We start from the raw sequence: 15,806 nt of genomic DNA on the forward strand, positions 1-15,806 counted from the left end.
CCAGCTCCGTGGCACCGCCGTGCCGGTGGCAGCTGCGTCCCCAGCCCTGATGGGCTTGGCGCCACTTGGGCTTGGGTTGGAGCCACTGGGGCTGGGAGAGGAGCTGCTCCCAAAAACAGAGCCTGTTTCCAGAAGGGATTTCCCCCAAAAGTCCCACCACAAGCTCTCCAGCCAAGAAGAGCTGAAGGAGCAGGTGGGAATCTCCAGATGAGGGTAAAGAAACAATAAAAAATGTGCCCTGCTTTCTGTGGTCAATAGATAGGTTATTGTGGGGCTGAAGCAAACCCAGCTCCCATCCAAGTATGTTTGTTTGGTTGGTTGTAATGGCTTGAAAGCTCTTTCATATGTGTCTTTGGTGCCTAATAGCACAGGAACTTCACAAGTGATCTAGGGGGTACCTTGTCTTCTTGGGCAAGGCAGGAATCCCAAAATGATCTACCTGTCATCCCTCTTGATGGGAAAAATGCATTCCACATGCAGGGCTGGCAGTTTCACAGCCCCCCTCTGCACCGAGACCACAACAGCAGCAAAATCACCTGGCACCATCACACCAGGAGATTCAGGGCTTCAGCTTTCATTCTGTCCTCATCTGCATCATGCTGACTTGCCAGCTCTCAGCAACGTTACCCTTGCTTCCATTATTCACCTACCATTCAATATTTACTTCTCAATAACCCTAGGCCATGTCTGCGAAGCAAACTGCAGTTCAGGTAGGGTCTGGAGAAGCCAGCCAGAGCCTGACACCAAAGACATCCATTGTGGCAGCACAAAATTCACCACTGAGCAAATGGGAATATCTTTCAGAATAACAATGCTGCACAGTGCTCTGCACCCTGGGACCTGTGGTGGGACAGAGGGTCCCTGTACATCACCACGATGGTCATAGCAAGTGAGAAGACCGAGAGCATGCTCCTCATGAGCAGTGCGAGGTCACAAGACAGCTTGTTGGAAAGCAAAGCACCTACTTTTTCAAGTGGCTTTGGCCTCATTCTGCTGAATCCAACGCTGAGAGGTGCAGTTACGCGTGGCTTGCTCTGTGCCCTTGAACAGCACAGACCCTCAAGCTGCACCTTCCCCATCTACTTCCCCAGTTTCTTCCCTTCTCCACCCCAAGGACTTGAGCCAGGTTGGGAAATTGGGATTGATGCTCCTTTCCCTCTAATAAATCAGCAGTGTGATTTGCAGGCAGCTGATTCCTGCCCATGCAGGCCATGCCTCAGCTCGGAGAGGGTGGTGGGGAGAAAGAGGGCACTGATTTTAGCTGCTCTGCCCTGCCTGCACGCTCCTGTCCATCAGCAGGGGACCCATTCAGGGCCATTTATTTCTAGCCACAAGTGGATTATTTGGAAGCCGTTTCAACAGTTGTTCAGGCTCCTCAAAATAGGCTGCCTGCAGCTCCAGGCTCCTTGCTCTCTCCTGCTGCTTTCTTCTCCTCCTAAATAACTCACACCAGAAAAACACAACTGCCTGGAGGGCACCACACAGCCCTGATCCCCCTCACCTCCCCATCTTCACGTCCCACTATGTTTCAGCAAGGGCATTAGCTTACATCCCTCTCCTCTAAGCTATTAGGGTTGATATCCTAAATGAAACCCAGAGCTAAATACTTGTTAGAGAGGTGAGACTTGCTGAGCAAGATTGCCCTGTGCAAACCCAGGGATACCAGGGGGAGACACAGCTGCCAAACATTGCCAGGTTCTTCTCACTATGTGCCCAGCACCCCTGACTCCTAGCAAAATCCAAGGCTGGACTTTTGCTGTTCATTCCTGGACAAGTGCAGCCATACAAGAAGAGACATTTCCAGCTGCTGTGCACTTAGGGAATTCAGAAATTTAAAAGAATCATGAAAGAAAAATGCATGTCAGCAGCTTACAAAGCCATTGAGGGAGGCCGGGATGCAAAGCCCTATGTACAAGCAGAGAGAGGATTCAGCACCCAAGGAACCAGCAGCAGAGGCCAGGCTGTTTCAGGCATTTGCAGAGACTGTTTCAGTTGTCTCATTCAATAGCCACGTGTGGAAAAAATAATCTAGCTAGATGTCAAAAACCTCCCATTGGGAATTCCAGTTTCCCTTGGCTCTGAGCTATAAATACTCCAGTGTGCAAAGGGTGAATGTGGAGCAGTGAGTGGCAGCTGGGGGCTTATGTCAGGATCAAGGGATGTTTAGCTATTGTTAAATGAAGTGCCACATACTGGCTCATGTCCGTGCCTGGACACTGTGGTGTTTCCCCACTCCAAGCCAGCTCTGATGGGCCTTGCTGGGCTGCGGGGAGGAACAGGCAGCCCTCCAGCACTGCATCTCCCCAGCTAGTAGGTGAAGGACAAGGTGGGAGTACAGGAAATTTAGGTAAGTCTGTCAGCATGACTCTCCCTGGCCAAGCACCGGGTGTGAGCCATTCCCCTTTCCCACTGCATGCCCTGTGCCAGGCTGTAGAGCTGGTGACCCTTCTGGGTCTCTGAAATCAGAGCAAAAGCAGGAAACAGGTTTTGCTAAGCAGCAGCCAACATTTGGCTTCTACCCCCAGTTTTGCTGCTGTGATGGTCTCTTGTGACCCTGCCTCAAAAGTCATAGGGCACTTGTTCCAAGTAACTCAGCTGGATAATAAGAAAGGATGAAAATATAGGCACTTGGATCATTGCTTTCTGCTCTGTTCATACCTTCCCTCTCTGGAAAGGAAAGTTTTCCAGGAATCATAGAATAATAGAACTATTCAGGCTGGAAAAGACTCTTGGGAACACCGAGTCACACCATCATCCCTGCTCTACAAAGTTCTCCCCTAAACCACATCCACCAACACCACATTGAAATGACCCTTAAACACACCCAGGGATGGTGACTCAACCACCTCCCTGGGCAGCCTATTCCAGTGTCTAACCACTCTTTTTGTGAAAACAAGTTTTCCTAATGTCCAGTCTAAAACTACCCTGTTGCAGCTTGAAGCCATTTCCTCTTGTTCTGTCACTAATTACCTGTGAAAAGAGACCAGAACCAACCTCTCTACAATGACCTTTCAGGTGGTTGTAGAGACTGATGAGGTCTCTCCTCAGCCTCCTCTTCCTCAAACTAAACATTCTTAGCTCCTTCAAGCATTCTTCATAAAATTGATTCTCCAGGCCCTTCATCAGCTTCTTTGCCCTCCTCTATGCTCACTCCAGTACCTCCATATCTCTCTTGAATTGCCCCAAAATGGACACAACACTCCAGGTGTGGCCTCACCAGTGCTGAGTACAGGGGGACAATCACCTCTTGACTTCTGCAGGTCACACAATTTCTAATACAAGCCAGGATGCCATTGGCTTTCTTGGCCGCCTGGGCACACTGCTGGCTCATATTCAGCCACTTGTCAATCAGAACCCCCAGGTCCTTTTCTGCCAGACACTTTCCAGCCAAACTTCCCTGGGCCTGGAGTGTTACCTGGGGTTGTTGTGGCCCAAGTGCAGGACCCGGCACTTGGCCTTGTTGAAGCTCAGATCATTAACATTAGTCCAACCATCAAATCTATCCAAGTCTCTCTGCAGAGCCTCCCTATCCTCATGCAGATCAACACCCCCACCTAGCTTGGTGTCATCTGCAAACTTACTGATAACACACTCAGCCTTTTCATCAACCTTTGTTACTAAGATTCACTTTGCATCCAATAAAGGATGGAGATTTTCCCTAATCCTCCTTTTGCTGTTAATGAGCTTAGAGAAACATTTTTTATTATCCCTCACAGCTGTAGCTAGTTTGAGCTCTAGCTGTGCTTTGGCTCTCCTAATTTTCACCCTGCATAAGTTCATTTCATCTTTATAGACTTCATGAGTGACCTGTCCCCTCTTCCAAAGGTCATAGACTCTCATTTTCTTCCTGAGGTCCAGCCAAAAGTCCCTATTTAGTCAGGCTGGTCTCCTACCACACTTACTGGTTTTTCAGCACAAGGGGACAGGCTGCTCCTGTGCCTTTACAACTTCTTTCTTGAAGTATGTCCAGCCTTCCTGGACTCCTTTATCCTTCAAGGCAGCCTCCCAAGGGACTTTGTCAATCAGTTTTCTGAGCAGTTCAGAGTTTGCCCTCTGGAAGTCTGAGGTGGCAGTTTTACTAACCCGTCTCCTTGTTTCTCCAAGGATCAAAAAATCAATCATCTCTTGAACATTGTGCCCTAGATGGCCTCCAACTTTTACTTCCCTCACAAGATCTTCCCTGTTCACCAGAAGCAGGTCCAGGAGGGCACACTCTCTGGTCAGCTCACTTACCAGGACGCGTGAGGAAGAACATATTTCTAGCTAACTCAGTCTAGGGAGAGGTAATGGCATCCACAATACTGCTTCTAATATTACATTTCCTATCTACTAATCCTCAGTGCTTGGTCTCACAGAAGAAACCTCCCAAGTGTTTTCCCCACCAAATAATTAGCAGTGATACTAACAAATAAATAGGGAACCAGGGAAGTAGCATTTTGCATTAGTATCTTTCTTATAGGATATTACAGCCCCTAATTAGCAGAGTCTGATCATACCCTGGTGAGATGTGGAGGCCCCATAAGATACAGGCTTGTGAGTCAACATGCAAAGCTGTTCCAAGAAAAAGCCATGAGGGATATATCTACAGGAGCACTGCAAATAGACCTGAGCTCACTGTCTGTCCTGCCAGGTGCTGGGAGGGCTTCAGGGTGTGGAAAAACATGAGGGCAGGTTGAGGGACTGTGGACTATGGTAACATACTCCAGCAGGTACAACAGCAGTGTAAGGAGGGCAGCAAATCATCCAGTGCAGGAGGTTGGATGAATTTCTGCACTTGAGGAGAGACAGAAGGGCAATTTGTGGAGCTATAAAGCGGGTGAAGCATTTGAACAGATCCCCCAAGGAAATTGCAAAATCCCTCTTAGAAGATGCCTCTGGTCTTACCTGGCTGATAGAAGTCTGGGGAGAGCTCCCTGGCCATCATCCTGGCTATGCCCGATTCGTTGTTAGCTGCCTGAGCTGCCTGCTCAGAACTTTCAGCCTTGGCTTTGGCATGAGCTGTTCTGCAGAGAAGAGGGGACAACAGTGAGCACCATCCGAGCTGAGATCACTCTAGCTTGAGCAGTGGACCATGTCCAGGAACAAGATCAGCCCATCTGGCATAACACAGCACTCAGAGCCTGGCTGCTTGACCTAAAACCCCACGCTTGAGGAGAAAAGACCAGATTCTCAACAAGTAAGTGGCACAGAGAAGCTGAAGGCTCAGGTGTGAAGGTTGCACTGAGCCACACAATGAAACAGGGCAGGTGTATTTGCAAACACAAGCACGTCCATGAGCTGCAGTGAGGCAGCACGTGCTGCAAAACAGGCTTGCTGCTGTGCTGTGAAGCACTGCAAACCTAGCTCAGAGGAATGCCTAAAGCATCACCACAAGACATCTTTGCAGCAGGAAGGGACAATAAGGCAGTAGCTGAACAACACTCTGCTGTCATTAGCCCTGAGCTGCTGCATCTCACCAGTGGCACTGTGCCCCTGCCCAGCTCACTGACATGTTTTACCCCACGTTTCTCCCATAGTTCTCCAGCAAACAGCACAGCTCATCCAAGGGGCTCCCTTACTCACCACAGCCCCAGGGGCTGCCCTCACTGGTGCTAGGGAAGGCAGAGCTCCTGCCTCCCTTGCAGCTTGGCTCCCTGAGTCCTCTCCACTCCTTCCCAGCACATCTCCGCCTTGTTCTATGGGGCTATCTGAGGTATTTCACTGGCCGGCTGTTGTGTTCCTTGCATGCCTCACGCTCAGGGCCCTGTGATCTTTATGTTAAAGCAGGGCTGGCTTTACAGCCCAGCTGCTCACAGTCTGGGAAGGAGCTGACTTCAAACAGAGAAATTGCACCTTAAAAATAAGGGAGGGTGAAGAACCATATATTCATCTGCTTTGTTCCACACGGGGCTTATGGAGAGCTGCTTTCCCCTGCTCTCACTTAGCACGTTTGCCAAGGCTCCCCAAATCTTCCTTGCTGCAAATAATGGAGCATACACTGGCTGCACATGTAAAACCTCATATTTATTTTTTTTTGTGGGCAGTTTGATAAGCAGTTAGCAGGCCTCAAACACCAATTCACTACAATTTACAACCTTTCCTATGGTGTTATGGTGTCTGATGAGCCCTCTTCAGGCTCAGATTGGTATCTGGTCATGTTTTAGCACAAAAAATGAGGAAAGCTGCAGTTCTCATCCCTGCAGAGAAGGTTTCAGAGGAATTTTTGGATTGTCAGTCATGAAGTCAGGATTAATTCCTTTTTATTAAAGAGATGCAGCATGCAGACAAGACTAGCTTTAGCCCAAATACTCAACAGGTGCAATGAAAAGGTGATAGAAATGTTGTTCTAAGAAGGTGTATATATATACACACACACATATTCACACATGCACCATTACGGGGAGCTGTGAGGAAAGAATTAAATGTAAGGCAATAATCCCAACTGCTACAGGCAACAGTGTGAGTCAATGGGGAGCTGAAAATGCTGCTCAGAGCCCTGTGATAGAGAAGAGGGTGCAGAGCTGCTGTGCCTCAGCCTATCTCTCCATGGGATGACATCCCACTCCACTGGAGCCATGAGTCACCTCCCTGGCCACACTCACATGTTATCTCCCTGCTTTCTCTGCAGGCTGAGCTGCCTGGGATTGCTGTCATTCTTGGCCTTTTTACGCAAAATTATTACAGCTCCTGAAAAACCCAGAGACAAGACATGATGAGGCAGAAACCAGCAATTTTAAGCCGCTGCTCGTAAGCAGGAGGTCTGAGGCAGCTCAGAACAGAGAAAGCACCTCCTTTTTTGGTAGCATATAATCAGCGTGATTAATTCCACTATAATCTGGCAGGGGCCAAGGGGGATGTTTGGCTCTCCTTGCCTAGGGGATCAGAGCAGGCTGGGTTCCCTGTGCCTGGGGCACTCAGCCTGCCCGGCGCCAGCCCCAAGAAGAAGCTTGCAAAGTGAGGGTCTAGCTCTTCACCCCAGCAGGACATGCTCTGGCCCCTGGCTTTGTCCTGCTGGTCCTGAAGGACTGAATTCTTTGGATTCATCACACAGAGATAAAATTCCCCCTTTCAGCCAGGCAGAGGTATCCTAGCCACTTCCCAGCCAGACAAACCAGCCAGCTGGCCCCAGCTGGGGGAGCAGCCAGGAAGCTCCTGGCAAGTGGGTGGATGGTTTCCTACAGGTGAATTCCAAAAAGGCAGTCTGGAAGTGGACTGGATGCAGACTCTGCTCTCCCTTCTAGTGTGGATATGGTGTGACTCACGCTGATGTGTTGCCAAAGGGGTGCAGGCAGCTCCCACATGCTCAGCTCTCCCCAGGAACTGGGGCCAACACAAGGGAACAGCCTGGGAGTGTTGAAGGTGACAAGGCAGTTTCCAGTCATGCAGGACTTGCCTGACCTCTGCTCCTGACCCCCTTCTTGCAAAGTCATCCAGAAATGCTTGATTTGGGGGTACTGAGATCAACAAAGCTAAAGCTTCAAATCTGGCACCTCTGGCAAACCACATGTTGGCCCTGCTGGCATCCTGGGGAAGCCATGCCCATGGCAGAGCACTGCTGCCCCCTGGCAAGAATGCTGATGCCCTATGCTGTGTCTTAGGATTGCTGAGATCATTTATTACAGCAGCAGCCAGATGATGAACATCTGGCTTAGGCAGACAGAGCATGGTGGTTGCAGCAGGCCTTCCCCACTCCCTCGGCTGAGCTGCACAGCCCTGGGGCACGAAGGGAAGACACTGCTGCTCACAGCTCTTCAAAAACTGCACTGAGAGCTTAGTAACACCATGACAAAGTACAGCCTGGAAGAAAAAGCCCAGCCACAACAATAACACCTAACTTGCCTAGAGTATTTCTGAATTAATTATTTACCCGCAGGGCTGGCAGTGCCTGGGAGCACAACACAGAGAAAAACTTGGCCCTGACTGCAAAGCAGGAGACAAATACCAGCTGCTCTGGGAGAGCTCAGCACACACAACTGGCAACACAAAAGCATCTCCCAGCCCATGGCCTGAGGTCTGCTGCATGCAGGGGTGAAAAAGAAAAATCCAGGAGGCTTCGGGGAGGCAGGAAGGTGATCTTTGAACCCCAGACATAAAATACATAAGAGGAAAAATTTCTTCCAAAGTTAAGATTTGAGGAAAAAACAGAATGAGCCTTTACAAAAAGGGAAATGCTGGCCTTTTATTTGTGTGCATGTAAATATAATACTTTTCAGGCAGCACTTGAATCAGGGCCATGCTTTTTTATTCACCACTGGTTGTGCTGTCAGCTCCCAGCCCCTCTGCAGAAAGCAGCCTGTACAAAGACCCACAAAGAAGAAAGTCTGGAGATGGAGGGGATCAGGATGAAACTGAAACAGAGGCCCATGAATTTTCTAGCACCCAGCAGCAAAATTCAAAAGCCCCTTTTCCCAGCAGTGATGGAAAACAAACCATGAACATTAAGCACATCCACTGGGGCAACAAGCACAAAGAAGGACCTTCACAAACCAACCCCACCACTCTCCATCCCAAGTACCACCCTGGGATGAGTGCTTCCCTGTTTTACTCTGAGCCATCTTCCCAGGCAAGGCTGTTAAAAATAGCTCCAGTGAATTCTTCAGGAGGAGGAGCAGCCCTGCACCAAGGGGAGGTATGTGGGCAATGTCTGCAGCTTTGCCCCAGCACTCGCTGGGTCATGATGGCTGCTCCGGGGCCACTCTAGGCAGGGAGGCTTCACACCTCGGGCGGGAGAGGGGAGCATTAAATGCATCTGCTGTTTTATTTGCCCCTCTGGCAGGGCTCTAATGCTCTAATGGTTTTGGTACTAGTGCAGGACAGAGCACCACTTCTGTCTTTCCTGGCCATCTCCCAGAAACACTGCCCCAATCATTCCTCTGACTGCAACTAAAATCCCCTGGGGATACATGAGCTGCAGCTGAGCACCGTGCTAACAGGTGAGACCCAAAGCCCAGCCAGCATGCCTGTCTCTTTGGACAGTTTATGTGGTTTTGCACATCCAGATTGGATTAGACTGCAAATGAGATTGGAATTAGCAGAGAATACTGCAAATACCAGACAGGGCTGGGTCGCCTGCAGGTGCAGCAATGACCTTGTGGCTAAAATTGGGGAAGAGCTCAGATCTCTGCCCAAGCGCTCACATATTTGCTTATTAAGGGAAAGACAGACTCATTCAGTGCTGTCCTTACTTCTCCAGGGTCTTCCTCATTGCATTGATGCAGTAAACCCTGAGGAAGGACTAACTGAACACTTTTTTCTTGTCATTCTCAATACACCAACCTGCAGAAAAGGTCTTTATGCAAATAAAATTAATCAGTCAGCTCTATGGCTGAACTTCCCTTTCCTGGAAAATGGCTTTTCCATCCCCACTCAAATTCCTCCTCCTGTATCTACCAGAAATAATTTTGTCCTTCTGAGGAAACTTAAGATAATGGTTTCTCTTGGCAGAAATGTCAGCAGCACTCAAAAGGGATACATGGAAAGCTGCAGAAGTGCTTTTGCTGATGGTGACATGGTCCCTTCTACTTTCACATCATGAAGGGCAAGGACACACAGACCTGACCAGCACAGACCTGTTTTGGGGGGTTGGATTAGATGACCTTCAAAGGTTCCTTCCAACCCAAAGCATTCTATAATCCTATGGCATGACCAGGACAGAATCCTTCTGGTTTCTCCATTTTCCACACTGTCTTTGGACTTACATCACCTCTGTAGGGCTGAGTGTCCCTTTTCATTTCATCGCTTGTGCCACTTTCCCTGCCCACATTCAAACCCACCTGTGTGTCCCACCCTGTCATGAGAGCCAAATACACATTTATTTGCCTTTTGCTTCATCACTTGTGTGCACATACCCACAAAGTTTAGACTCTGACATCCCTGGAGTGCTGGTTGATATTATGGACTCTGCACCTGCAAGGTGTGATCTAAATTGTGAATTAAGCATAAATCAACACAAACTGCCTCCTAAAGGAGACATCTCCATACCACTGTAAAAGAAAGCCAACAAGAAAAATCATCCTGGCCTTGCAGAGTAGCTCTGCCCTCCAGCCTCCCTTCCCTTGCAGCCAACTGATGAGGTGTCCCAGGTTTTTTACTCATGGTACCAGCACTCACACAGAAGTGGTGGCATTATGCCCTGGGTACGAATATGCACAGGCTACTTAGCTGGATAAACTGGACCTTTTCTTCTTCCTTCCACAGAAACGGCACGAACAAGGCATTCAGCTGGGACTAAAGCATCCTTTTCTGTGCAGTGCCTCAGGAGCACAGGCCTGGCAGAGCTCCCTGCCACCTAACGAGCTCAGCAAGCATTAGCCTTTATGATTACTTGGTGAATTTTTAAAATACTGAAATGTTATCCTCAGCTCTAAATAGCCCAGAGCCACTTGCATCTTTCACCAAGGGATACTTCCCCTCGGAACAGTTAAAGTGATATTAATCTTCCAGCAGACAGATCTGCAGCTGTCTTCAATAAGACCACAACCTACACACCCCGGCCTTGCGTATGGGAGATTTTGCTCAATTAATTTCCACCACCCTAATTGCCCGTGAGCCGAGCGGAGCCGGGCAGGCAGGGAGCTGGCAGGGCTTGGCTGTCCCAGCCTGCATGGGAGCCAGTGGCTGTGACAAGCCAGGGGGGCTGGCACAGCCTGCAGCTGCTCTCCAGTTCCCCTGCAGCCCTCAGATGCCAGCCAGCAGCTGCCCGAGCCGGCTCTACCTGGAGTGGTGCAAGCCAGAGCCTGCCGGCCCAAAGGGTCACAGAGCAGCTCATGGGAACATCCACAGAGGTAGCTTTTGGGGGAAAAAAAGCAGGATTTGCAGCTGCCTACTAGACCCTCTCCTCCCCGCCCCGGGTTTTCAGTTCTGCTTTCCTCAGTGCTGCCCTGGGTGCAGGTCAAGCAGAGTCCAAAACAGAGTCACCCAGGGCAGCACAGCCTTGGGACTATGTCCAAATGCCACTGATTCATTCCATCTTCCACCACGACATTACCAAGGAGCCTCAGCTAATGCTCTGGGGAAGCTTATTTAATTTAGCTACGACAGCAAGATCAAAGCAGCTGAGTTATCCCACTGGTGAGTGCACCAACAACACACAGACAATCTAGATCTTACAGCCTTTCATTCCCCATTTGCTCCTGCTCCTCTGTCCTGACCAGGGGAAATAATTCCCACTTCCAAGAAAACCCAGAGCTGCAGTAGTTGCTTGTTCTGAGGGAGCCCAGCCTGACCCAGGAGCTCCTGTCCAGTCCCAAGCTCTGCCAAAGGGACAGCATTCTCACACAAACCAGCATGTTTTACCTGATTGCCAGCCCTGCCAGCACTTAAACAAATCAGAAAGTATGTGTTTTCCCTCTAAAATCTTTGCTTTTTTCATTAAAAAGTTTTAGCAGCTTCTAACTCTAATGTTTTTCAGATTTCAGCAAATCGAACTAACAGGGTGAAGAACTGCAGGGCCTGCTTTGTGATCTGAGATCCAGGAGAAACAAGAGGGGGAGCAGGGACCTGTGGTGGCTGCCAGGCCACCACCAGGGCTGCAGCACCCATGTCCTCTGTGCCTGCACCCAAGGCTGCTGAGAACTCCCAGGCTAATGGGACACCAGGTCCCTCCTGGCACTCACTGAAAGCCCAGCAGGCCTCACAGGAGCAAAAGAACAAAAACTGGGACTCAGAAAGCCAAAGGTTGGAACCAGGATAAGCCAAAAACCCCCACACCTCCTCCAGGAGGGAAGGTTTCTGTATCGCAGGCTTTATATTTAAATTTTACTGAAATACTTTTCTTTTTCAAGATAAGCCTATTCCACATTCCACTGAAACGCCGATAACCTCGGAGCAAAGCCTGATGGAATCAGATGATTTTAAGGCCAGCTCCCTGCCTCCTGATTTCAAGCATTTGGATGAGAGTCAAAGCCTTCCTGCTCCACACACCAGCAGACCAATTGAACAAGAAACTACCATTTGAACAGTTGTTTCTGCAGATTAAAGTCACACTTCATTTTTCCCTTTCTGTGTTTGTAAGCTGTTGAGATAAGGATTCCCACAAGGTCAGAATGAACAGTCCATTAATTCCACTTGCCCTGCCTGGCCAGCTGAGTCGTACCCATCGCTGGGACTGATGTCCTGCCATCCCAACTCTACTCCTCTTGAGGGACCTCTGCAAGTCACAGCTCCACTTCCTTCAACCCCAAAGACCTGGGAAACCCTGGAGAAAGCAGTTTGCTGCCTAACAGATGCTTTCTCCTTGGAGCTAGTGAAAGTGCATGCTCCCTCTTACCCTAATAGGGCATGAAAGCGCCTAAGGAAATTCATGTGAGGTGGGTGGAAAACAGATAAAGCTGTGTGCACTCTCCTCTGGAGTCAAAACGCATCTCAGTGTAACAAGCAGGGTGGGCCAAAAATGTGTCAGTGCTGGAGCTGCAGCCAGCCTGGGCTGGAGTTGAGGTCGTTCCAGGAAAAGGCTGAAGGAAAGGGGTGAAGGCATCAGGCCATCACTCGCTCCAGGGCACCCAACCAGCCTGCAGAGTCTCACACACAGGGGACACACATTGTGCCTGGGCTAGTAATGGAGAGGCCCTCACCAGAAGCCTAAAGTTCACTCCCTGCTCAGCATGGCAGAGGTGAGCCCGAAGGTCTCTGGGGTGGGATGAGGAGGGTGATACAAAGGTCAGGCAGCACTTCAAAACAGGCAATACTTCTACAGAGCTGGAGACTGCTCCTCTGGGGAAGCAAGATCCCCCAAAAAAACAGCTCCACCAAGCCCAAACCACTCCTATTCAAGTCCCAGTCACGAGTCTGTAAAGACCAAGCCCCAGCTCTGGAACAGGGGCTGGGTGTCCCCCATCTCCAAGACATAAGCGACACAAAGTGCCCAAGCTCCTGATGCAGGACATGGGGAGGCTGAGGTGGAAGCATTCCTCCTAACCAAACCACACGTGGTGACATTGCAATGCCATGGTACAAGGCAGCTGGGCATGTTCTTGTTCCAAGAGCTTTCAGAGAAACCCAAGCTGAAGTGGTCCTGGCTGTGGTGGCATGGGTCAGGCAAATTCCCCCTCACTGTCCCCATGGATGGTTATCCGGGACACTGACCTCTGTGCTGATAAGCCACACAGAGGAGGTCACACCTGCTCAGGAGCTGCAAGAGGAGAAGGTTTTTACTCGCCTGGTGTCAAGGGAAGGAGGGAGAGCTGCTGGCATGAGTGCTGTGCAGAAAGCAGGAGGGTCCCAGCCCCAGGCTTCCGTTGGTCTGGAAGTAGGTGCCAGCAACTGGGTTTCTATTAGCCAAGAGTGAATGAAACAAGATTATCCTCTTTATAAACACACTGAGCTGTCTGAGAAATGTCTTTGCTGGGAGAGCAGGACCAAGGACCATCCCCTCACTGTTGTGTCCTGGCACCCAGCTAAGGCAGGACCCATATGACAACCCTGATTTCTCCCTGCTTGTTCCTGTGAAAGTGGCAAGATGGGGACCTTGGGGTAGGCAGAACACCTGGGCATCGAGGACCTGCCCCCGGCTTCTGCCACTCAACCACATCCTGGTGCAGCAGCACCTTGCTCAGCATGATCCCCCCTGGGGATGTGGCACCCTCCTGTACCCCACAGGGAATTTTAATGAAGTTGGGTCAGTCCTGCCCCCCTCCATCTGCACCCACCCATCCTTTAAGCCTTCTGAGAGGTCAGGCTGCAGCATCTTCTGTGTCTGACCTTACAGCTGCAGAAATGCTGCTCCCAATTCCTGCGTCTCTTCCTGGCAGCTCCCAGGTGCTTGGAGGCACCATCTCCTGCCTCCTTGTCGCACACCCATCCATCACCCAGCACCGTGCAGCCCTGGAGCAGAGAGCGTAGCTGGGACAGCAGAGAAGGATCAGCCACTCTCCTGAGAGGGGAGAGCCTGACAGGGGCTGCCCTGAGCCATCGCTACCCTGAGCATCCTGCCCTCTGGCCTCAGACATCAAGGCCTGGGAACACACTGGTGTGTCTAACGCCCACACCTCTGGGTAAACGACCAGGGAAAGCAGAACGCAAAGGTTATTTAAAAATAAATAAATAAATAATGAAAAAATCCTAAAACTCTCTCATAGCAACCTCTGAGTCTGATTTGACAGACTTGAAAATCCCAGGTCCAAGCTCTCCAGCCTCGGGAATGCTGAGCTGCGCCCTGGATGCCCATCACGCCTTGCCAGAGGTGCCCAAGGAAGACCCTGCTGCCCACCTTCCCCTCGAGAGAGCCAGGAAGGAGGCTGGGCAGCTCTCTGGGGCAGAGTTGGGCCAAATAAAGCCCCTCACGGGTGGGAGCAGGCGGCCCAGCTCCAGCGGCGGGGGCCGCGCAGGCCTGGGGCGCAGCTGTCGTGCCGGGCAGTGCTGATAGAGCCCTGCTCTGCCTGCCCTTATTTAGTCAGGAGGCTCTGCTGACTCCAGCGATTTCAGGACGTCATTTGCACCACACACCCGCGTTCCCTGAGGAGACGCCGAGCGCTGCTCGGCCAGGCCGGCTGGAAACGCTGAGCCCAGGGAGACAGCGGCTGCACTGCCCGGAATGCGGCTGGGCAAGGGAGGCTCGGAAAGCGATACAGGAGCCCTCGAGCACTCGTGTTATTTGAGGGGAGGACTAACACATGCCTCAAAGACACGGGTACAGAGAGGGAAACAAGCAAGGCTTCAAACCCAGGCAACAGCTTGCACTCTGGGTGATGCCCGCGTGTTGCTGTGGCAGAAGCCGCACCAAGGTGATTCCTGATGCCAAGAGCTCCCAGCTCTGCACTGCTCAAACACAGCCCAGGCTCACTCATATTCATTTGTCCTCTCCAGGCACAAGACACTCAGGTGCACAGAGGTACCTGAAGGCAAAGAGGTGAAGCACACCAGCCATTCCTGCCTCTTACACCTTCCTTTCCTGTTGACCCTGTGGCATCTGGCAGACATACCTGAGGTGTTACTAACAGGACATACACCCATCAGACGATCTCAGAGCATGGCCAGACCCGTGCCTCGCAGGACACACAGCCAAGTTCCTCCATTGATTTTGGTCCAAGTCACTGGGAAGCACAAACCACTGCAGAGACTGACACTGCCACAGTGGGATGGAGGTGGGATTTACAGTATTTACACCCATTTTGTCCCCCAAAAGCACCAGTAGAGAAGAAAATCCCCTTAGTGAGCTGCCTGGCTATTGAGTGCACAGCTCAAAGGTTCACCCTGAAGCTGGTCCTGCCCTTTCTCTGGCTTTTTATTTTATATATGCTTCAGGGTGACTTTTATCCCAAGCGAGAGCAGCCCGGGGCAGGACTCCTCATACTTTAACTTCCGTCAGCTCCAACCCATTAGCTGACCCTCAGAGCTGCTGATAGACATGCTTGAGGTTTCTGCCCAATGTCTGAGCAGTGCCAAGAGGCTATGCCCAGGGTGAGGGGGCAGCTGCTGGGCTGGGCTGTTCAGGACAGCATGACCTCATGCCAACTGATTCTCACAAAAAGAATGAGTAAAAAAGGAATTAATAAATATTGCAGCTCTCTCAGATGGTGGCGAGGTGATGCCAGCTTTGTCCTCAGCCTCTTGCACAATGGGGAAAGCAGCTGGACTGGGGAGGGAGCCGAGGAGACCAGGGCAGGCAGTAGCTGGCACTGCCCACAGCGCTGGCCCAGCACCCAGGCAGGTGGGGCCAGAGCTGCAGAGCAGCCTGGTGCTCTGGACATCCACGGAGCAGAGAGAGGGGATGGAGGATGGTCTGCTGACCACAGCTGACCATCATCTGCCACTGTCCTGCCCATCTTCATGGGGCAGATCACAGGCAGGGCACCAGCACTGCCAGCAGCCTCCTGCTCCCCCACCCCCGG

At 50.9% G+C, this 15,806-nt stretch overlaps 1 protein-coding gene across 1 annotated transcript in view; it reads right to left on the reverse strand.

Annotated features, from left to right (window-relative positions):
* JPH2 (junctophilin 2) overlaps positions 1–15,806 on the reverse strand; it is a gene marked incomplete at its 5' end in the record, with an annotated part of 34,159 nt that overhangs the window by 7,351 nt on the left and 11,002 nt on the right. The window contains one exon of the mRNA XM_009998777.1: positions 4,885–5,003. Coding sequence (XP_009997079.1) covers positions 4,885–5,003 — 119 coding nt within the window. The remainder of the gene's footprint in view (positions 1–4,884; positions 5,004–15,806) is intronic.

Source organism: Chaetura pelagica, unplaced genomic scaffold (assembly GCF_000747805.2).
Source record: "Chaetura pelagica isolate M959 unplaced genomic scaffold, ChaPel_1.0 scaffold275, whole genome shotgun sequence".
Classification (NCBI taxonomy): Eukaryota; Metazoa; Chordata; class Aves; order Apodiformes; family Apodidae; genus Chaetura; species Chaetura pelagica.